Here is a 24,472-nt window from a genome sequence, read left to right as displayed (position 1 = left end):
TTAAATAAAATGGAAGATACAGAATTACTAAACAAATGAAAGATACAGAATTTTTAAGACTTTAAATATAAAATTATCAGTTGTGTATGAAATATTTATTATTAGTATGGAATGCTGATTTTAGATGAAGAGCTTGATATTTGATATTTAATTTGTTTGTAATTATGAGGGTTTGTAAGCCTTATTAAACTAGATTATTGTTTTCATATGCATTATGTTCAATGAGAAAGGAAAAGAAAAGGTTTTGCTTTAAATTACAGGGCTTACAGAATAAGTTATATATCAATTAATTATAAATTGTGTGTCAGTTATGATAGGTGTGCTATATGATGATTATGTGTATAAGATAAGTTTATATGTTGTTAATGTTTTGTTATTTTATGAAGACTAGGAAGAGATCTTGTATCTTTTGTGTTGATAAGGCAGCTGACATTTTGAAAATTGTATTGTGGGATTGCTGAAGACTCGAAAAAAGTTCATTCTATAAATACAGAATAAATTGTTCATAAAAGTAAGAATTATTCATAGTATTTGTTGTTGTTTTACTTGTTTATTGAGTAAAGATTTTGTTTAATTTTGATAATATTTTTAGAAGCATTAGCTTGAGCTAATTTGATAGATTTGATTAACCCTTTCCCCCATGAGCATATTGTGAAAAATGGCCGTTTTCACTGAAAAGCCTCCTGTTACAAGTTCAAACTGCTATGAAACTATGAAAAATGCTTCAATACTAATCAAACTTGGCACAAATGTTGACTGGACCATTGCCTTTGTAACTACATGCTCAGTCTTTAATTTCCTGTTACCATGGCAACGAGGGGACATCTCAAAATTGCCAAAAATCACTATTTTGCCTCGATTTTTTCCATCAAAATTTATTTCAAAGTGCTGCAACTGTTCAAGGGATTGAGATAGAGTCAAAGGCTTTTCAGCGTTGGTTAAACGTTACATTATGATCGACCTGGGGTCATTTTTACCCTCTCACAAGTCCAAAATTTTCTTGGCGATGAGGGGGACTCCGCCCCCCCTTCAAACCCCCCTTACAGAAGGGGGCACATCCCCCTTCTGGCAACCCCCTGATGTATCTTTTGGATGGGGGGCGGCGCCGAAAAAAAGTGCTCAATTTTTTAAAGCAACATTTCTCAAACGAAAACTTATATTGTTTGGGGTCCAAATAGGACATTTTTTCACTATTTTGAGGCCTTAAAAAGGGGGGGGGGGCGAAAAATGCGTTGTTTCGCGTATATATGTGGTAAAGGGTTAACAAAAAATGATGAAAACTTTGGAATCACCTAAAAAAACTAGTTTTTCCATGTTAACAATGTCGTATTTCACCTAATTTTGGTGAAAAATTGATGTTTTGTAACATTTATAATTTTTTAGTTAACCCTTTCCCCCATGAGCATATTGTGAAAATGGCCGTTTTCACTGAAAAGCCTCCTGTTACAAAGTTCAAAACTGCTATGAAAACTATGAAAAAATGCTTCAATACTAATCAAACTTGGCACAAATGTTGACTGGGCCATTGCCTTTGTAACTACATGCTCAGTCTTTAATTTCCTGTTACCATGGCAACGAGGGGACATCTCAAAATTGCCAAAAATCACTATTTTGCCTCGATTTTTTCCATCAAAATTTATTTCAAAGTGCTGCAACTGTTCAAGGGATTGAGATAGAGTCAAAGGCTTTTCAGCGTTGGTTAAACGTTACATTATGATCGACCTGGGGTCATTTTTACCCTCTCACAAGTCCAAAATTTTCTTGGCGATGAGGGGACTCCGCCCCCCTTCAAACCCCCTTACAGAAGGGGGCACATCCCCCTTCTGGCAACCCCCTGATGTATCTTTTTGGATGGGGGCAGCGCCGAAAAAGTGCTCAATTTTTTAAGCAACATTTCTCAAACGAAAACTTATGTTTGGGGTCCAAATAGGACATTTTTTCACTATTTGAGGCCTTAAAAAAGGGGGGGGGGTCGAAAAGGCGTTGTTTCGCGTATATATGTGGTAAAGGGTTAACAAAAAATGATGAAAAAACTTTGGAATCACCTAAAAACTAGTTTTTCCATGTTAACATGTCGTATTTCACCTAATTTTTTGGTGAAAAATTGATGTTTTGTAACATTTATAATTTTTTAGTTAACCCTTTCCCCATGAGCATATTGTGAAAAAATGGCCGTTTTCACTGAAAAGCCTCCTGTTACAAGTTCAAACTGCTATGAAACTATGAAAAATGCTTCAATACTAATCAAACTTGGCACAAATGTTGACTGGACCATTGCCTTTGTAACTACATGCTCAGTCTTTAATTTCCTGTTACCATGGCAACGAGGGACATCTCAAAATTGCCAAAAATCACTATTTTGCCTCGATTTTTTCCATCAAAATTTATTTCAAAGTGCTGCAACTGTTCAAGGGATTGAGATAGAGTCAAAGGCTTTTCAGCGTTGGTTAAACGTTACATTATGATCGACCTGGGGTCATTTTTTACCCTCTCACAAGTCCAAAATTTTCTTGGCGATTGAGGGGGACTCCGCCCCCCCTTCAAACCCCCCTTACAGAAGGGGGCACATCCCCCTTCTGGCAACCCCCTGATGTATCTTTTTGGATGGGGGGCGGCGCCGAAAAAGTGCTCAATTTTTTAAGAAGCAACATTTCTTAAACGAAAACTTTTTTTTTTTTTTTTTTTTTTTTTTTTTTTTTTTTTTTTTTTTGAGGCCCCAACTGGGTAACCCCGTTTATTTACCCCGTAATAGGTATGAGGGGGTCGGGTCATCCCTCTGATACCTTACATGATATCTACATAATATTTTAAATCATCATCTATAACAATATTTTTTATATAATTATAATTATACATTATATTCAAACATTCAATCAATTTTCATATAATATGTAATTGTATAACAATTATGTATGATAATGTATTATGCAACAGCTTCAAAACAAACAAAGAATATTGGTTTGGGGTAAATTGATTTAGTGTAGCCTATTAGTTTATTAAAGATCTTACAATTTGCCATCCTTCATTTACATGTTTGGTCAAATTTGTATTTTTGTAAATATTCCACGCCAATTTAAGACTATTTTTAAAACCAGGTATTGTAGGTAACACGATTTTTCTCTTTGACAAATAAATATATCTTTTCAATTCTAAAAACAAAATATCATATTTAAAATCATTAACTTCAGAACCTAAAATAAATGATTTACAATTAAAATTATCATCCAAATTATCTATCTTGTCTTTCAGATATTGAAATAACAATTGAATTTTTGGACATTCCCAAAATAAATGCAACAGAGTTTCCTCTTGGCAATTGCAAAAAGTACACATTTTACTATTGACAATTTTCATTTTGAATAAAAGTGAGTTTGTTGCTAAAGTTCTATGAATTATTCTTGTCTGAAACCACTGAATATAGGAATCTTTGGTACATTTAAATACATAACTATATATTAAATTCCAATTTATATCAAAATTTGTAAAAAATGAGTTCCATTTTTCTTGACATGTTGGTACATCTTGATTTTTAACTAGAATTTCATAAACAGACTTTTTGTTATTTTGTGTAATTAAAATAGGTTTTATATAACAACTCATAATAGGGTATTGAACATTAATAAAATCTTTACAAATAGAAATGTTAAGCTTTTGTGTATATAATAATATTGCTTTTTTCAAACTATGATATTGTAAAAAATTTACTTGTTTTTGTGTCACCTGCTCTAAGTAAGTTAAATCTACAAAATCGCCTTGGGGATTAATAATATCATTAACAAATCTGATTCCTTTTTCATAAAAAATTTTGATATAAAAGTATCTATTTCCTGCTAACAAGTTATGATTGTAAAACAATGGCATTTGTAACACTTGTTCTAAACTGTCTATACAAAGTTTATCTGTAAAAATCATATAAGCTTTTAAAACATCTATCCAAAAAGCATTTTTAATTTTATCAATTGTCAATTTACAAAACAATTTACCTGTGCTAAACACTTTATCAATATTGAATAAAGCCATCACTAGCTTATAACATTTACTGTTAGTATTACTAACATACCTTTTAAACCATTTTATCTTTATAGAATGTATATAACTATCAATATCAATCATATTTAGACCACCTTCCTGATATGTTTTAATAACTACTGATTGCTTTATCTTTGCTTTACCTTCCCATATAAATTTATAAAATAAGTCATTAAGTGTTTTCAAAAATGCTGAATTAGGTGTTGGTAAACTTGTAAAGCAATGAGTGAATAAAGGAAGGAGTAATGACTTAACAACAGTAATTTTTCCTATAGGTGTTAACATTCTTTTTTTCCAGTATCCTATACTATTTTTAACTTTTGAAGTTTTTCATTAAAATTTAACTCTATCATTTTTTCTAAAATCAACATCAAATATCAAACCTAACAATTTAAACTGTGTATCACCCATGTCAGTTTCCATTTTGTCTTAATAGATCTTGTACTGTATTTAAGAGAGCCTATCCAAATAACTTTAGTTTTTATCAAAATTTACTTTCAATCCTGAAATTTCTGAAAACGTGTTTAATAACTTTAAAACAGTATTAAGGGAATTTTCTGATCCATCTAGCAAAAGTGAAGTATCATCAGCAAATTGTGTAATTTTATATTCCTCCCCATCTATTTTATACCTTTAACATCTTTACATTGTCTTATTTTTATTGCTAAAATCTCTGCACATAAAATGAAGATATAAGGTGAAATAGGATCGCCTTGTCTACAACCTCGTTTAACTTTGAAAAACTTTGATAAAAATCCATTTAAAATAACACAAGTTTCAGTATTATATAAAAATAAAGATATCCATTTTTTAAACATAGGACCAAATTGAAAAAGTTCTAGACATTTCTCTATAAATGTAAATGATAACGTATCAAATGCTTTTTCAAAATCTATCATCATTACTAAACCTGGTATATCATTATCCTCAGTATATTTCATAATATCATACAATAATCGAGTGTTCTCACCAATATATCTATTTTTAACAAATCCTGTCTGATCCTTTGAAACTAAAATATCTAAAACAAGTTTAAGTCTATTTGCTATTGAACCTGAAGCTAATTTATAAACTACATTTAATAAAGTTATTGGTCTCCAATTTTTTAAAAATTGTTTTGGTTTTTTTTCTTTTGGAATGCATGTTATTGTTCCTAGCTTTTGACCTGGGGTCATTTTTACCCTCTCACAAGTCCAAAATTTTCTTGGCGATGAGGGGGACTCCGCCCCCCCCTTCAAACCCCCCTTACAGAAGGGGGCACATCCCCCTTCTGGCAACCCCCTGATGTATCTTTTGGATGGGGGGCAGCGCCGAAAAAGTGCTCAATTTTTTAAGCAACATTTCTCAAACGAAAACTTATGTTTGGGGTCCAAATAGGACATTTTTTCACTATTTGAGGCCTTAAAAAAGGGGGGGGGGGTCGAAAGTGCGTTGTTTCGCGTATATATGTGGTAAAGGGTTAATTGTCCTAAATCTTGTTACTCTAAAATTAATGCACGTATCTGTCCAGATTACTTATAATATCCCCACCCCCAATCTACAATCACACAAGACTTTATCTTATTTTAAGATCCAGTAGAGTTAAATGATTGATTATAATTGTGATGAAAATTTTCAGGGATTCAATTCATGTAACAGACCTTGTGTTTTATTTGCAAATAATTGTATAGAAACTATTTCAGGGGTAATCTAAATGAATGATGTATTTGTTTATAATGTAATATTTTATATAACGAGTTCACAGTTCAGCTGTCCCACAATACATTATTGCATTGTAAATATGGATATATAAAACTACATACCACATGATCATAATTCATATTTTGTGAATATATATCAACAAACATCCTGTATATCTATATCATAGCATTCTGTGTTGTAGCAGTCAGTGTATATAACAAGTACATCATCTAAATCAGTGGGTATTTCTAAACCCTGCACAGATAGCATATTACAATGTATATATATATAATTTCCTTTTTTTGTGTACATTTTTCTCATGTAATGTCATTTTATATTATAAATTTAGTGCTTCGTCTACCAATATAATATATATATATATTTACAACTCATTGTCTCTGTTGATAAAGTAAACAAAACCGTTGATTATGTCATATTTGTAAACTCCAGTTCGGTTTAAACTATGTGTTCTTGTACAAAGATTATAGCTTATTTTTTCCCCCCAGCTGTATATATTACATGTGTGATTGAGTGTGATATTTTCAGTATATTATTATTATTATTAAAGTTTGAGATGCATTTATGGTAGGAAGTTACTAGACATACGACTTTTGTGAGTTTTTTTTTAACAGTTCTTTAAAATTAACCTATTCCAACAGTTTGAGCATACTGTAAATTTGATTGCAAATTTTTGCTATAATCTGAACAAAACTACCTAAATGCCAACAAAGGGTAGAAATTTGTGCTAATCTCTTGATACTCCTGATTTTAATTTGTCTATGATTTCTAAAGTGCTTTGAAAATCCTTTGTGTCAATTAAGGGAGTGCTTGATTTAAAGTCTTATTTTCGCAATTTTTTAACACCAATGTTTAGTGATTACTGAACAACAACATAAGGAAAATTTATTTCTCTAGCTGATAGGTAAATGTATACATCAGAATTGTTTTATAATGCTCTCTCATTCTTTGTCATTTTTCATTTCATACTGTCATAAATTTAAACCATTGGAAAGCCTTCCATCTATCTTTTTCAACAATTAAAAACTTCAAACTTGTATTCATTTCTCATAAAATTTCTCATAAAATTCATTTAAATTTGTATGTTTTAGAAGAAAAAATATGCTGCCATTAGTTGAGAAATTTTGCAGAGTCTTTGACTAGTTCTAAATTTATGTGAAATACGTCCTGCCTTGAATTAGGAATAGTTTATTGTTCACATGAGTGATATCAGTATCATTATGGAAAAAATCAATCAAAGCAATGGTTGAACAATCTTAATATGTGATAGAGTCCATCATTACATTTATTTTATAAGCAAAAATCCTTCAGATATACATAAATATACAAGGAAGAGAAATTCAGTACATGTAATACTTACAATATAATCATTTTATTTTGTTTTTTTCCTAGGAAGACTTGAAAAATTGGCTCTAGTATTATATTGCAGTTCAGCAAAAAATAGCAATTGATAATCAATTTTGAATCATAACTTTATACCCTAAAAATTGAAGGTTTTGAATTTTGATGAGAAATTGTTTTTGAATAAGTATTACCAGACTAATGTTTTGATAGATTCATGATCATTTAATGTAATGTTTTGAGAACAGAGAGTAGACAAGATTTTTTGGATGACTGTCTTTTTTTCTGATGCAGGCATCGTATGATTAAACATTTTGATACTAATTAATTGAATTTGTTGATGTCTAAAAATTTTACTGATAATTACAAACATTGTCTCCTCTGTTGTTTTTGTAATCAATTAAATTTGTTTTAAATAAATAAAATAATTGGAACCAAATAAGAATGTTCATTATAGTATGATTTATTTGTTGTCAAATCAGAACACTTTTCTCAAGAAAACTTATTAGGGAAATTTGTTCTTTTTAAATTTGATAGTGCTAACCTTTACTGTTCAAATTTGCTCCTCGAACTGATCATTGTTATTTTGTGTGGGTTTTTTTTTGTCTAAAGGTAAGAACTGACCAGCCAACAATACAAGCTCTGGTTAAATTAAACAGTTAAACAACATGCTGGCTGGGATCTTTACAACTTCTAGTAGCCACCAATATTCAAAAGTTTAATTTGTAATAGTTAATAGTGTATACACTGTTCTGGGTATTTCTTTTGAATTATTGAAAGAAAAAAAAATCAAGAGAGAAATATCACAGATCATCCATATCATTATTGGCATGTTTTGTATTAAAAGGTCATTTTGAAGTCCTGTTCTGTGTCATAGCTTATTCATTATACAAAATCAGTTTTTCATTTTCATTTTTACACCACTGTTTTAGATGTGTTTTAATTTTTTTCTTTCATTTTGTTGTCATTTTCATTGCATTTATTATTCTGGTAGAAAAGATACCATGCTGAAATAGCACCCTGTTATGTCTGTTTTCGGAATTTTGTTGTATGAAATTTGTATAATGCATTTTTATTTCTTTGCAAAAGAAATGTGAAATAATAAATATGGAATAAATTTGAAAAAATAAAAAAATATTTAAAAATTTATTTTTGTTATTTTTGTTGAGATATAAATTTGTAATGAGAGCTGGTTCCTTATCTTAAATCTTGGCCATTGTAAATTATAGAGAGGCCATCTTTAAGAGCAATAATCACAATGATGACGGTTAAGCAACACCCCTTAGCAACAATAAAAATCTGTATTTCCTGAATGGTGTAGTTCTACAGAGTTTGTACTATTTATTTTATATCCATATACAGTAAAGCCTTCTAATACAAACCATTCTATACCAAATCCTTTCCTACCACTCAAATTCCTCAGTCACTAATGTTTTTGCATGGACATAATTTATTCCACTAGGCAATGCTACATTTGAATTGAGGTGTAACAACACAGATGTTAAGTTTTACCAGCATAATCCAGGTCACTGGAAGGTTACAAGAAATGATGGAATGTCCAGACTTTGGAGCAAACGTCTGGATGGATTACAATACTCATTGGTTCAAATATTCCTCACCCTGGTCACACAGGTCAGAGAAAAAATAAAAAAAATTCTACATACATTGAGGAATTCAGCCTGAGGGTACTATTCATATAAGTGCTGATTATCACAAAGTCTTTCCGGCCTGTCTCTGACATGTATTTAATATAGAAGTATTTAACACTTTTCTTAGTTACTTTGGTATTTTGTTGAAATGCTTAAGACAGTTATGTGCATAAGAAAATCCAATAAAATTAAGAAGCAAGTTTTGTTTTCTCGCAATATAATTGTTGTATTTTTCCTTAAATTTCAATATACAAATGACGCTAACGTTATTATCACAAAATCACGTGATCTGTGCTTAAAACCTACTTTAACTTTATAGAATTTTTTTTAGACATATGACATTCAACATTGGATTGTACAAATAATTTCTCATAGACTAAACCGCAAATACTTAGCAAAATATTTCAAAAGTACTATTACCTGTCTGAGCCAACCTGTTTAAAAAAAAAAAAAAAAAAAAAAACCCACCAAGGTTTTTTGTGACATTATTACCCTGTCCATATTCTTAGCTGTTTATTTGCACTTTTAGGAGTTATATCACATTTTTTAAATAGTCTACTTATAAATAAACTCAGTTAGTTAGTTTGTTGCCGAGTTATGCATCTAGCTACATTGTAGTTCAGAATCCCTATCCAAAAAGGAAACACATCAGTGACTTTCTGATAATATTGTCCAATAAATATCGCAGATTTGATCAGCTGCATCAAAGAAATCTGACTTACAGCAATTGATCTCAGTCAAGCCATCATAGCCATGTATGAAAGAACAACAAGATACAAAATCTTCTTTCCTTCTTTTTTATTTCACAGGAAATGAAAGACATTTAAAGCAGAGTGTTGAACAATATATGTCATAATTCATGTATATAGCTATACCATGTACACACAAATATTACACATACACGGCATATCCTGATTGATATTACAAACCATGTGACATATCATGTGACTGCTCTATTGCTCTTCAAAAAACAAACATCAAATGGGTACATACAATACATGTGTATGATTTAATAAGGTTTTTCTTTCATCATTTTTATCACTTTTCTGTGAAAGGAGGTAAAACAAATGATGCAATACAATATAATTGTAGATATAAATATATCTAGCATATATACCCAGTACAGAAATACATTAATACATTTTTATTGTACTTTAAAATAGTATCATATAAAATACCTGGTTATTATCATAAACCTTTACGATAATTTCACTACATGATGTAAAACAGGAAGCTTTCGCATACACTTCAAAAATTTCTTTAGTATTTCTATGAAAAAAATGTACTTTAAGTACATGCACTTAAAATACATCAATGATATTATAATATATGATTAAACGAAGTTCCTGATAAATATTACTCTGTAAGTTATTTGTGGATTTCTTTAAATATAACTTAAGCATTACTGAGTACAAAATACAAAGATTGTTTGACAAAAAGTTCAGTGACAAAGACTTATTTCCGTGTGTTTGGATAAAGTTTTCAGATTTCAACACACAAAGTTGTCAAGTTTAAGAAGTAACATTATGAAATCTCTACAAATCCATAAGATAGGATCATTTTTCAATATTTTATTATCTAATAGTAAAGAAACTTGTGTACATATTACTAAATCTCTCTGTTATTTCACTAGATAAAGCATGGTATAGTGAACACAATAGATGTAATATACAGTTAGCATACAATACTGGTAAACAAAGCTTGCTTTCATTGACATTAACTGAACCAGTCTATCTTCAACCTGACAATCACTTGATGACACTCAATATAACACTAGTGTAACTGTAACCAGACAATTTCAAACACCTGCAACAATTAAATTTATGTTTTCACTTATTATTATTATAATTACAATGAATGTGCTATTGACGAAAAAATCATAAATTTAAACAAGACGATAAAAGGATTCAACATGATATAATTAAATTTATGTTTTCACTTATTATTTTCATTACAATGTTCTATTGGCCAAGAATCATGATTTTATAACACTGACATCAAAGAGATGATAAAAAGGATTTAACATGATATACTGTATGACCAATGAGGTAGTGACACATATTGACGCGATGTGAACATGTACAGTATATCAATATAAAACTGGTGATGTTCTTTACAATCCTAAATGCAGAATGGTCATACCTCATACAAATAAAGAAGATTTTCATATATAAATTATCATCATTTCACAATATGCTCACAGTTTTATCTTAGGTATATGCTCAATTGATATAAATATATCATTCTGAAAATAAATTACATTAAAAAAAAATGTTTTGTTTGTCAGAACTTTGCCGTACACACCTAAACATTTAAGCAGCTCATATAATATTAAGAAAGCATGTCCAGCAGCAATTTATTTTCTATACTTGATGCCTTCAATGTTCTCGAGTTAAGCCTCTTACTTCACAAGAAAAGTAGCCACTAAATTATAAGCTATACTTGAGTCTAGTTAAAGTGGTATAGAGAAAAATCTTAATAAATTGAAACAGTAACCTGAATCTTTTAATGACTAAATACACAGCATGAACTTAATTCCTAGATGCTGTATATCTGTCTTAAAATAATCCCCCATTAGTTCTACTAGACAGACAACAAAAGGAATTACTCTAAGAATGATAAAATCAGATCTCCTTTAAACTTCACACCTCAGTCACGATTTATTCTAGTCTGTACTTAGTTAACTCCTAATCTCAAATTCTGTATGGCTATACCAACATATTCTTCTCATTTGTCTATTTTATATGTATATTGTTGTAAATAGTTTTTGGAAATGATATATCAACCAGTATAAATGGTTTAAGTTTATATAACCAAAGATGCTAGGTAGGTGTTATATTGTAAACCATCACTTTATGTATGGCAATATAACCTGTCAAAAACATTTATCTAACAAATTTATGATACAGAGTAAGTCATATATTTGCAGAAAAGTGAGAAATATCTTCATAAACTTACAGCAGCTGTTTATATAGATTATATAAACATCAGAGTTATCCAATCAAAACCAATGTTACAAGAATGTAGTTTTATAAGTTTTAAACTTGAAAAAAAATTTTGTTACAAGATTTTTAATCCTTAAATTTTAACAAAATGCATATGACCAGGCTTAATTGAAAGAAGTTTATGGCTACAACAGCTATAACACAATTGTCTGTATATAAGATGATAAAGAGATTAAAATGAAACACAGTTTTAACTCATGAAAGTTAAAAACCTTTCCTAACAACCTTAAATTACAAGATATATTTCAATACTGTTTGTATATTTTATACAAATATGTATATCTGTTACATGGAACATGTTTATATTGCTAATAAAGCTACATTTACTCATGTGTTACATTTATACATACATACTGATAATTACAAAATAAATATTGCTTAAAATCATATTAGTAAATATGTAAAGCTTAATTTTACTACAATTATGCTTTTTAAAGCCATTTTAATTACAGCACACATATATCTGGGGAATATCAGCAGAAATAATAGCACTTCATTCAAAATAAAAAGGTCATAAATAAATATCATCCAAAAATTTATCAAATTTGCAAAAAATAAAGGAAAATTGTCTGGAAGTCAATATTTTTAACCTATAATATAAACATGATAATATTTAAAATTTTCATTTTCAAATTTTACTAACCTTCACATGACCTTGACCTACTTTGACTTCACTAAGATCTTGGAATAACCAGTAAACCATATTGCTTTATCATAGTGAGTTTTTAACTAAATATCAGGGATTTCTTGATCAGAAATATTTCCTCAAAATGTGACTTATAAATAAATTATTTCTACAGTTGACCTCTGACAATTATGTAATACTAGCAGTTCATGAATGACAATAGATCAAAGATATTTGCATGATAATGATATATTATATAATGCTTTTATTAAATTTTGTAGTATTGAAATGAACATTACATGTAAGTTTATATAAATTAAAAACCAATTCTCGTATCATAACATGTGTGTGACACATTCTGATACATAACATAACACATATATAAACATACATACATACATACACATGTGTAAAATAAATCACACAGAACACAGACAGTAATATATTATAATCTAAGTACTTCAAACACAGAATTTTTGCACATTTTTATACATTTATAACAAAGAGATTTAACTTTTCACACTCCAATTGAAAAAGTTAATACACAAGGCATTCTGTATTTATAACAACTTTATTATACACAATATTCATATTGACCTGTATTTACATTCATGTGAACTTTGACACACTGCACTGTTATTCTATTAAAACAGTTAAAATCAAAACATTTTCATACAAACTCTTCTAATATTGCACAAGTTTCTTCAACACAACAAATTAATATATCACTATACACAAGAAAAGTGAATTAAAACGTTTGAAAAATTAACTCTCCCTAATATTTAATTCCAATGTATAAAGAGAAAGGGACCTTGCAGAAAGTTGACCAATTTATTTATAGAGCGTATTGTATTTGTCTATATTAATATATTAACATTTTGATCTTTGGGGTGGCTAAAGGGAGCTATAATTGAATATATTTTTGGAAATATGTACGAGTAAGTAAAGCTGAACTCTGATGTTGCCTAGTACAAAGGTGACTTTTGGATTTCAATTAAATATTTTATTTCTGCCACAAGCCCTACTATGTTACAAGAGAGAGAGAGAGAGTACATTATTCAGTTCATCACTAGTAACATTATAGTACACCATCAATAACAGTAAACAAACTTCAAACATTTTATAATACCACAACATATCTTTCATTCAAAATTGTAAATCAAAACTATACAAATACACATAGGTTATTTTTCTCAATTTATGGAACATTTACAAATTTATCAATTTTAGCACATTGGCAGATCATGTGAAATAATAGATAATGCCAAGAACTGCTCAAGTCCTCTCCTGTTGTAGTGAGATTAATCACAATCTCATGCTAAATAAAATTCAGACTGAATATTTCTATATTCAGTACAGTAACAATGACTAGATAATTTATCAAAACCTGATTTCTTTTTATCTTGTATTCCCTCAAAAACATGTTTCATTTTAAAACACAATCAAGTTGAATAAGACAATATCAGTGTTTCTTGTTATAATCACAACTTGCACTGATTACCTTAAACATTGTTCATGAACAATTAGTTATTCAAACAAAGAAAATGCACCACTTATTTTAACCAATACTTCAATGTCTGCTCAGGAGTAAAAAACAATGTAAACAGTTGATTAAGTTGAATTGTCAAATTATTTCACTTACATGAAGATAAACATTATTATAGAACTATTATCTAAAAGAATTTAACAGCTTATCTATAACAATGTTATAATTGTGAGAGATTTTTATCCATATTAAGCATATAATTTATTGAAAAGGTGGCCAAGTAAAATGCTATATGAAAAGCATCTATATGGTCTATATGGGCTGAATATATGACAGGGAGCCAATATATAAGCATAAAGTCAAGAAAAAAAATGCATAAAAAAGGGGAACCAGCCTCAGCCATTAACAATGATCAATTTCAAATTTGACAGAAATGAACAAATATAATGCTTACTTTGTAGACTGGTTAAAAAAGAAGAAGAATTAATTCAATATCGAGATTGAAAACACAAGACTATAGTTTCATTCCAATACAACCATAATATAATAATAACACATTAATTGAGAACAAGATTCCTCCATTGTTTTGACTTATACAGCTATTATTGATAAAATATCCTTTATAATATTACAAAATCCAAAACAGCCAAAACCATAGCATTATTATCATAAGCTTTATATGAATCCACTGAGATCTTTAACACAATTTAATTAAATTGCTAAGCTAAAAATTCAGATCTATTTAAACCCTCTAACAATGGAATGTGTCATTTAACCGTTACTATGATAAATTTAATTATAGACATAAAATGTTGGGTGTAGATTTACAACTGCCTTATTTATTATTTATGGTCTTTCAATATTTAACCTTTAACCTGCGGACTTAATGAAATTGCCCAGTTTGCTTTTGGAATCCATTTGACATTTATGGGATATCAATATGAAAATACAAAAACTGAGTTACCAAAAGTATAGAGCCTGGTCAGGCTACACAGATGTACAGACAGGCCTGTGGAAAAGGCTTAGTTTTAATTACAGCGGGTTATGAAATAAGCAGCCAAGAATATATAGTCAGTTAGACTGAGTGAATGACATAAGGTAGCAATACTTTAATATAAAAGCTCAAATATGAACATTATGACCTCAGTATAATGTACAACACATAAAGTATCATATTATTAGACATCCTTGAAGCAAAACTTCTCCCATAGTTTGTTATTATAATCTGGAATGTACTTTAATGCTTAATTACCTGCTAGTATTATAATAGTTTATCATTTCATGCTTGACTATATCCTGTAACAAAACTAGACATAGTTAAGTTCAGAAATATCATTTTATTCAACACAGAAAATTGTTTGTTACATGTATGCAATACTGTGTAATTTTTTTTTTGTAGAGTTGTAACCTAAAATTTGACACACACACAAAAATTATGTATGTCTACAGTGACCTTGCACAATATTAAGTGTCATTGGCCTATTAATTCCCTGTATCTCTCAGAGACTAATCAACACATTCTGAACCTTTTACTCTGCATGATTATCACCCGCCTAGTTTTACAAGAATGGAACAAAATGGCAGTATTCAGTGACTAGATTTGTTCTCCAACCAATTTTCATCTACATGAAAAGGGCATAACTGTGTAAGCTGTAACTATTTGAAATGTTCAATCTAAAATATCATTGATTGCAACTTGCAGTAACTGTCTGATATATGTCTTCAGAAATTAAAAAATAAAATTCTGTCATGTGAGAACATAGGAAATTTCTTTAATATTTTATGTCATTAACAAGAGAACTGCATGCAGTATTAATAAGTTAAGTACAATTAATTTTGACAAAAATTCTTAGTTAAAAGTGGCATAACTCCAGTTAAAAAAGGGGCATAACTCCAAAAATATTGCTTTCAATATTACGCCCCTTGTCTAACAACTGCACCTTGTCATGAAAAGCAAGTATTTCAAGTTTCATGTTGATAGTAGCTAAGTTTTTTCTTCAAAACAGACAAGCTAAAAATCAAATCTAACCAATATGTCTATAAAAGTTCAGCATTCTCCATTGTATACAGCCTATATTATGACAGCCTTCTGAATGTTTAACATTATTAATTTGTCCTTATTTGCTTATATTACATAACAAAATTTCCTTGACATTTTCATTACCTGTTTTTTTTCCTCTGCTGGAAATAAATTTTATGCTGACATTTACTGTGGGAAGATAAATTTCTTAAAATGATATTCTTGCTAGTTAATAAATTCTTAATTTCAAAATAGAAAATGATTTTATCTTCAGTAAAAACACCATGCCTATATTTCTAAGTTATCAAATTTGTCACTTAGGCCTGTACTCTGAAAAGCCGTGGTGTTTTCAAATGTTTATCATCCTCAAATAAAACTGTTCTATTGAATGACATATTGACAATGTCTTAAACAACATTATTATTTTATTGAAACAGTTCTATTTCCCGAGTTTAGGTCATCAAATGCCCTATCAAAAGAGAGAAGATTTTTTTATCTTGGAATGCTCAATTTTATATGCCTGGAAAACAAAAAGGAATGATGCATTATCCCACCAGGTGACATGTTACACAGTATTGCGCAATATCCTATAAAAAAAAGGGCAAAAAACATGACAATGGTCTTTCTATCTTCCATTTTATGCCAATTCACCATCAAGGATTGAAGAAATGTCCTGCTAAGGAATTGACAACACTGACTTTTCCATCAAAGGAAAATCTTCAAAGTTTTCCGTCTCAAATGAACTGTTCTATATCGCCCAAGATTGAATAATTCATGGTGAAGAACACATCAGCTTGTGTCATTATTAAATGCACGTCATTTCTCACATTCAAAGAGAATTGAAGCCTTGTTCCCCCCGTAGAAAACTATTCCATACACTGTTTCAGTATGACACATCATCAAATCGGATTTCAGTTGTATCAATGTATGATCTAGTGCCGGGTCTATATTTTACTCTAGGTGGGCAATATTGTATTTATCATGGCAGGGTGAGCAGATATTGAATGGTACACGGGACAATATCTAACAATTCCTACTACTATAAATAATGTGGTGTTTCTTGTCCAGTGAGCAGTCGGAATATAGATGTTGGCATTGTTTTCATATGGATCTGGAAAAAAAAAATATTAATCCAATATTAATGTTTTCATAAATCAATAACACCAAAGACACAACGATAACAGAATTAATTTTATAACATAAACTATGGTGCATAATGGTAAAATAAAAGGCAATTTAATAAAAACAACATAAAACTAGTGTGATAACTATGCAATAAGATGTCATTAAATTTTGTTTCATACATAGAGTAAAAGTGTTATAAATGTTGCATCAATCAGACAATGATTCTTCTTCTTTTTACTGTAAGCAAATATTATTTTGGGTATGTGAAAATAATAATTTTTTGGATGTATTTGAGTAGGTTTATTACTAAACTCATCAAACTTGTTCAATGAAGTATGATAATGCTCGCCAGAGGCAAGCATCATAAAATCTTATTCATCTTGCTCAATAAAATCAGTATTGAATTTACACTGATTCAAAATCCCAAATTCATGTGAATCTGATTATTTTTTGTCTTGAAAATTCTAGTTAACTATTTTTTTTACTTAGGTGCAATTTATATGCATGCAAAAGTTTTGCCCCTGGCTATCATTTCTTTTGTATATAAATCAATATAACAGTAACACTAATCCTATGTCTGTGGGTAACTTGACAAAGAGAAATAATTATTTGCCTTAATGTCCTTTTATATTTACTTCACCTCAGAGCACTTCTAAGAAATGTGATAAACTTTTAATAGAGATTATAGATATTCTGTTCATAAACTTTTAACAGAACAAATAAATATTCTGTCATATTCAACACTCATCTTATCCACAAAATAAATGTCTGGTGCCATTGAAGTTATTGAATGTCAATCCCATTACCTTCTTCAGGCTATTACCATTCTGTTATACTGTCTTATTAAAATTGTTTGTAGTTCGTTGTTAAATACTGCAAAAATTAAAGGCTCTCATATTTCATTATATTCATGTTGATACTTAGAGAAGAATTTAAAACATTATGTCTTCTTCATCGAGACACAATGAATTCCCTTATGTATTTATGTATGCAGTTACTGAAGTCACGCATTAAGGTAACACTTGCATACAGGAGGAACATCTTGCCCCTTTTATTGCTCACCTTAAAGACTCCTTTATACATTGTTGAGCAAAAAAATTGTTTTTACTAGTCTACCTTTAATCTCAAGCTAATTTGAATGAGAGCATTCAAGATTTTTCTTTGATGTATGTCAATAACTGAAACAATCAATTATCAATTGATTTACAAGTCTAGAATATTACAGAAGTTTTCCCTTGATTTGACCTGGTTACCGACTTTCTGACCTCCTTTCATGTTCAATGCCACAGGCACCAGGCAATTAAGTGACTTATCGTTATAGCTCATCCATGAAATAAAGATGTGCTCAGGTGAGCCTAAAATTGACAAGATTCTTCAAACAGACAATCATAATAAAAGTCATATAGACCAATATTTTAATATGTCACCACACTTACTAGAAGCAAATTAATGATGAATTATATGAGAAACTAAACTGACTCTAATTGTTATCAGCAATTAGTAACAGGTTGACATTTGAGATGATTTCACATATGTTAGGGAGGTTGTCTGTAGAACTGCTGTGTTACGAGGTTTTTATTGCTATGGAAACATTAAATGACTTATGTAACTTTAGGTTTGTAAATGTCAACAAGAACAATTCCTTCAGGAACATAGCTTGTTTTTGTAATCTTTATTCTCCTGCATTATGTAATGCACTTGACCTGCTTTTATATGCAGTTGCCCTCCGATAAATTTAAGGGATTCAAATATCAAAATATTAGAATTTGATCAGTCAACAGTAGAAGTTTAAGACTCCTGAAATGAAAAGACTGGTATTTCTTTTTCCTGGAGCAATAGCACTAAGAGATGGTGACCTTGATGTTTAAAATATGTCATGAGCTACAAAATTGGTTAAGACTGACGAAGGTCTTTCCTTTCAAATTCCTTAAGTACAAAAATTTGGGAAATTTAATATAGATTCAAAACATACATAGTATCCAAAATCTAGAAAGGGTTAACACATGCCAAAAAAAAGTCCTTCAACAAAATAAATACAGTATTTTGATATTGAATTAGCCTACATTGGTAAGAATAGACAATTAAAATTCAATTCAAAGGCAAGTCGAGTATAAAATTCAGCAGGTATAAGACTTGACTTATATATTCACTTACTTCACCAACTGAGTTTGCCAGTAAGGAGACAATTTTTTCATGTTGAACTGCAACAACACTTTGATTGTTGATCTCAATGATTCGATGTCCAACACGTACCCCACCACGCTCGGCTATACCACCTCGCAGTAAACTACATATCTGTAATATATATATACATATATATATATAATTCTACCCTTAAACTGCACGAGGACAATGACAACAACAGCACAGCAATTTTAACAACTTGACTTTTTCTTTGAAACATACAAGCTAACAATATATATAATCATTCAAAGGAACAATATATCATATTATCAATGACAGATATAAACAAGCATTTGATAGTATTGCGGGCAATACAGTAGTCCCCTACCGGTCCCTCAAAAAGTTCTTTAATTGTCATACACTCCTGTGTATTGCCATTTATAATGAATTTGAGGATGAAGTCTGTATTTGAAAATATCGACCACAAAACATAATAAAATAAGTTTGTTTATATCACAGTAATGTGTTAAGTTTCCATGCTTAGTAAGGAAATTATGTTTATACAACCTTGTCATATTATTACGATGTGGGATTTTAAAGTAAATCCTATAAGGAATGAAGAAGTTGGAGTGAAAATACCAGTTTCTCGAAAAAAATCTAAGTTCAAGGGGGACATAATTCTGGAAATAGTCTTGCTAGAGTATTTAACCTTCTCAAAAATGTCGAGTGATAATAAGAAACATATATATGAAGTTTGAAGTAGATACATTAGGAAATAAAGAAGTTATTTAAAAAGACAACATTTTTTCCCCTAAAAAATCTAAGTTCAAGGGAGGTAATATTAATATTTTTTGTGCTAGAGTTATAAACCTTGTCACATATGATGTGGTTGATGACCAGGAACTTATATTTAAAGTTTGAAGTAAACACCTTAAGAAATAAAGAACATATAGTGAAAAGGCTGAAAAAATTTAAATCAGAAATCTTGAAATTCAGGCTATTTGTTGCCATAGCAACCAGAATTTTCAACATAGGAAGAAAATAAAAAGATGTGCATAATCTCCAGACTGCCATCTACCCATATTTCAAGTTTCATAAAAATATTTTCAGTACTTTTTGAGTTATCACTGGATCCAGTTTATGTGTTAAATTTGCCATATTTTCAGACTATTTGTTGCCATAGCAACCAGAATTTTCAACATAGGAAGGAAAAAAAAAGACGTGCATAATCTCCAGAGTGCCATCTACCCATATTTCAAGTTTCATAAAAATATTTTCAGTACTTTTTGAGTTATCACTGGATCCAGTTTATGTGTTAAATTTGCCATATTTTCAGACTATTTGTTGCCATAGCAACCAGAATTTTCAACATAGGAAGGAAAAAAAAAGACGTGCATAATCTCCATACTGCCATCTATCCATATATCAAGTTTCATAAAAATATTTTCAGTACTTTTTGCGTTATCGCGGGATCCAGTTTTGTGGACGGACGGACTGACGGACTGACAGACTGACAGACAGACGGACAGACAGACGGACAGACAGACAGACGGGCAGACGGACGGAGGGTAAACCTAAAGTCCCCTCCGGTTAAACCGATAGGGGACTAAAAACTATGGTTATTTATTTCACATTAAGTCATCACTCTACAACCTATGATGATTATTTTCACCACACAAGTTGACAAGACAAATATGTCAAACATTCATTAATTCAAAGAAATCTTATGAATAACCAAATAGCTTATGTTAATACAGGACACATTTTATCAGTTTATTTCAATCCTAAATTATATAGTAAAACCAGTGAAAATGCCTGATACAGTCTGATTATGTTGCAACAAAGTTATTATATAAATAACACATAGATTTGCATGTTACAGCAAAAATATTAGCCTCGGGTAACAGTATTTTTACAGGGGATGATATTTTTGCTGTTGCTCACAAAGTTATGTGTAATTTATTTGATCACCCTTAACAAATACTACACTGGGACACTGTTTTATTTTTCAGATTTTTACTGTGAAAATGTAACACTTGAATTAACAGTAAGAATAACTCCCATTGGCCTAAGGGAAATTAACATTACAAAATTAGTGATGGGTAATAAAACACAATGCATGGGGTCCGTACTCTCAGTGCCTGAAAGGGCGGGTGGACCCTCATTAAGCCTAGAATACATACATACAAAACACAATGCATGTGAATGGATTTGGACTATACTATGCAAACTATATATGTGTCTATAGCACACATTCTATTATTTTGTCAGTCTACAGAAGGACATCGGGACAAACAGACAGACAGACTATAGTCACTATACATGTATATCCCCCTCCTCTAAGTGATGACATTAAAATGCAATAAACTAATAGGCTTATGTTACCCATGAACATGATTCAAGAAACTTTAAACTCTATCAAATGGGACTATATGTATCTGTCTAAATGCCATTAAGAAACGAGAAACAAAATTTTAATGTTATAGGATGATTGAAACTAGTGTATATATATGCTCGTAAGATTTGTGTTTCTATTCTGTTAAGTTTGCAGAATTCCCCAGCAAAGTTCAATAATTATCTTTTTGTTAAGATTTCCAGTTGTACTGACACACTGACATTAATCTGTAGACTTATGACTTTTACTGGTGGAGAAATATCTTAGGTGCACATTCATGCATTATTTCAGAGACAAGATGAAAACCAACATATTGAAAGCTTAGAATCAAACATTGGGAAAGCTTACAGGGTAGTTTAGTAAAATTAGGGACATATAATTCAAAGACTACAAGATTTGTCATTAAGACAATTTCTGGAATATTTCACATAGCTACTTACCACACCATTCTGAACACTAAATCCGAGCTGATATTTTACATCCGGTCTTTTTATTAGTACCTCTACAACTGGTGGACATGGCACAACTGTTAATTTCACAACCGTTTGATGACGTGTTCCCTAAAATTAATCATGTACATAATTAATATACATGTACACAACGTAACTATGGTAAATATTTAATCTCGTTGTTTAGCCGCAGTATGTTATGTGGAATTATTTTACAATTTAGGAAGTTATTTCAGTGGTCAATTTACTTGACCAATGTTTCCTGGATATTTAATAGATAACTATTTATTCATTATTGTCATCATTGATATTTAATCAGTAATTACCAGTATCTCCACAAGAGATTGACTACTAATCTTACAAGATTTGTACTTCAATGATGACAGATAAATGACCATTACAGTCAATATCAATTATCAACAGTCAGGGAGAAATTACACCTTGCCCGAGAAATTACACCTTGCCCGAGAAATTACACCTTGCCCGAGGATTGAACCAGCAACCCTGGGATTACAAATTCGATGCTCTGCCTATAAGCTCAGCAGTGAGATTTTTCATATTGATAATTGAAACTTGGAAAGCCAATTGAAGTGCTCATTCTTCAAAATACATTTTCTATATCTTGTCTATAAAATCAATACAATCACTCATGAATATTTAAGTTAACTTGCAAATACTTCTAAGTAAGTACTTTACAATACCACATCTCACCTTTATATTAGTTTGACAACTGGACAGTGGCAGACCAACAAGGCTTATTCCATTTACCGAGATTATTTGATCACCTATATTCAGCTGACCACACCTTGCTGCTGGACCTGTCGGGTTCATATTCGCCAACACAACTGTGGGAACCATTGAGCCCCAACCGGACTCCACTATCACCACACCCAACTGTTCATTCTTCACTTTTGGTACAATAACCTAAAATATATACAAACATTATTCATATCTAAAGATTTTTTATCATATCACCAGTTAAACTTAGACTTAATTTTCTGAAACATTACCACATGAAATATAAAATAATCAACTTTAAAACAAGATTTTAATACAATTCCTCCCTTTACACATTAGGTCAGCATTTTTTTCTTTTCTTTTTTTCTTTTTATATTAAGATACAGAAACTGTCAAAAACAGAAATTATCAACAATTTTCTAGTAGTTATATCACTGTAACTAAGACAAACAATTTATCTCCATTCGGACGTCAAAAGGAAACAATGGTCTGTAAATTGATTGCAAAGCCATTGAAATACTTGGAAAAAGAAGATAAACAATATCTCCCTCCAGTACCAAAGCACAGATTTTAGACAGAAATCAATGACCGAATGAAATGATCTATTTACAAGAATGTACAAACATATTAATCAAAGAAGAAGTGGATCAAATGAAAACATAATGAAACCTGAAGGAAAATATCCCAATCTATATTATAGATCATTCTACTCCATTACAGTATTATTTTGTAAGCGTTTGATTGATAGACATCTCTATATCATCTCTTTGTTTTTACATTTTCACAGTCCTCTTTCTCAATACTTACTTCTGTCTACAACTATCAAGTCTTTTCATCTTCCTAGGAGAAAAATTAAAGGCCCATTTTGCCTCAGGAATGCCTTTATTTCTATTTCTCAAAAACTGTTCATTTCTGGAGTACTTTAATAGTATCCAAAAAATTACTCATTGACCAATTATAACCTGAGCCATCTTTTTCATCTGTTACTTTTTTGCTAGTAGTTAAAGTCAATTAGTATTTTGTATGGAAGTAAAAAAATACTCCTTTGTTTACATTTTGCTATTTCTATGACAAGCTATTTAACATTTATTGCTACCTTTTTCAGTTAACAAGCATCTATTATACTCTAAAACCATTATTTAAATATTATAAAATTCATGTATGCCCTTTTTAGGAAGTAAAAATTTATTTATTTTCGAGTTTGATGATAAAAGTATGTTTACCGAAGTTTTCATGTTTCACGTTATTTTGACACATCAGCACATCAGCCTCTGATGAATTAATACAAGTCTATTGCTTGTTTTTTTACAGAGCCAGACATTTTGAAATGTTCAAACTTTTACAGAAGATTAATTTTCTAAATAAATACTCAAAAATGGAGAAAAAAAACCTAAACTTCAAACTGAAACATAAGGATATCAAAATAATATGATTTATAGAGAAAACTAAATAAATGTCTTGTTTTTAAGGGCTTTTCTTCTATTGGCTGATGCCCAAATATTATATTCAATATTAACCAATCAAAAGGTTTGACACAAATCCTGGTAGGCGAACAGTTGTAGTAATTTCTTTTGGCAGTGGGCAAGAAAATAATTACATTTCCCCACAAATATGACATCATTAATGTAATTACAACTGACAGATGGCTATATCTAATCATTTTTTTTGGTCAATAATTACATAAATATGACCAGACATTGTGCTCGATAAACAAGTCTGGACAACAACACTCAGAATTTGGCAATTTTACTTGAATTGGAAATAAATATCCTCCCTTTTAAATACAAA

At 30.2% G+C, this 24,472-nt stretch overlaps 1 protein-coding gene across 5 annotated transcripts in view; it reads right to left on the bottom strand.

Annotated features, from left to right (window-relative positions):
* Positions 1-14,395: 14,395 nt before the first annotated feature.
* The window catches only part of LOC132716731 (uncharacterized), a 115,569-nt gene continuing 105,492 nt past the window's right edge, over positions 14,396-24,472 (bottom strand). For all 5 annotated transcript variants that reach the window (XM_060700051.1, XM_060700053.1, XM_060700052.1 and 2 more), the window contains 4 exons: positions 22,658-22,870; positions 21,938-22,057; positions 19,133-19,273; positions 14,396-16,964 (listed from right to left, as the gene is read on the bottom strand). In XM_060700051.1, coding sequence (XP_060556034.1) covers positions 16,893-16,964; positions 19,133-19,273; positions 21,938-22,057; positions 22,658-22,870 — 546 coding nt within the window. In that variant the 3' untranslated portion in view covers positions 14,396-16,892. The remainder of the gene's footprint in view (positions 16,965-19,132; positions 19,274-21,937; positions 22,058-22,657; positions 22,871-24,472) is intronic.

This window comes from Ruditapes philippinarum, unplaced genomic scaffold (assembly GCF_026571515.1).
Source record: "Ruditapes philippinarum isolate M1 unplaced genomic scaffold, ASM2657151v2 ctg193_1_1_1_1, whole genome shotgun sequence".
Taxonomy (NCBI): domain Eukaryota; kingdom Metazoa; phylum Mollusca; class Bivalvia; order Venerida; family Veneridae; genus Ruditapes; species Ruditapes philippinarum.
Note: the sequence above shows the minus strand (reverse complement) of the source record. Positions and strands in the feature narration are given on the sequence as shown.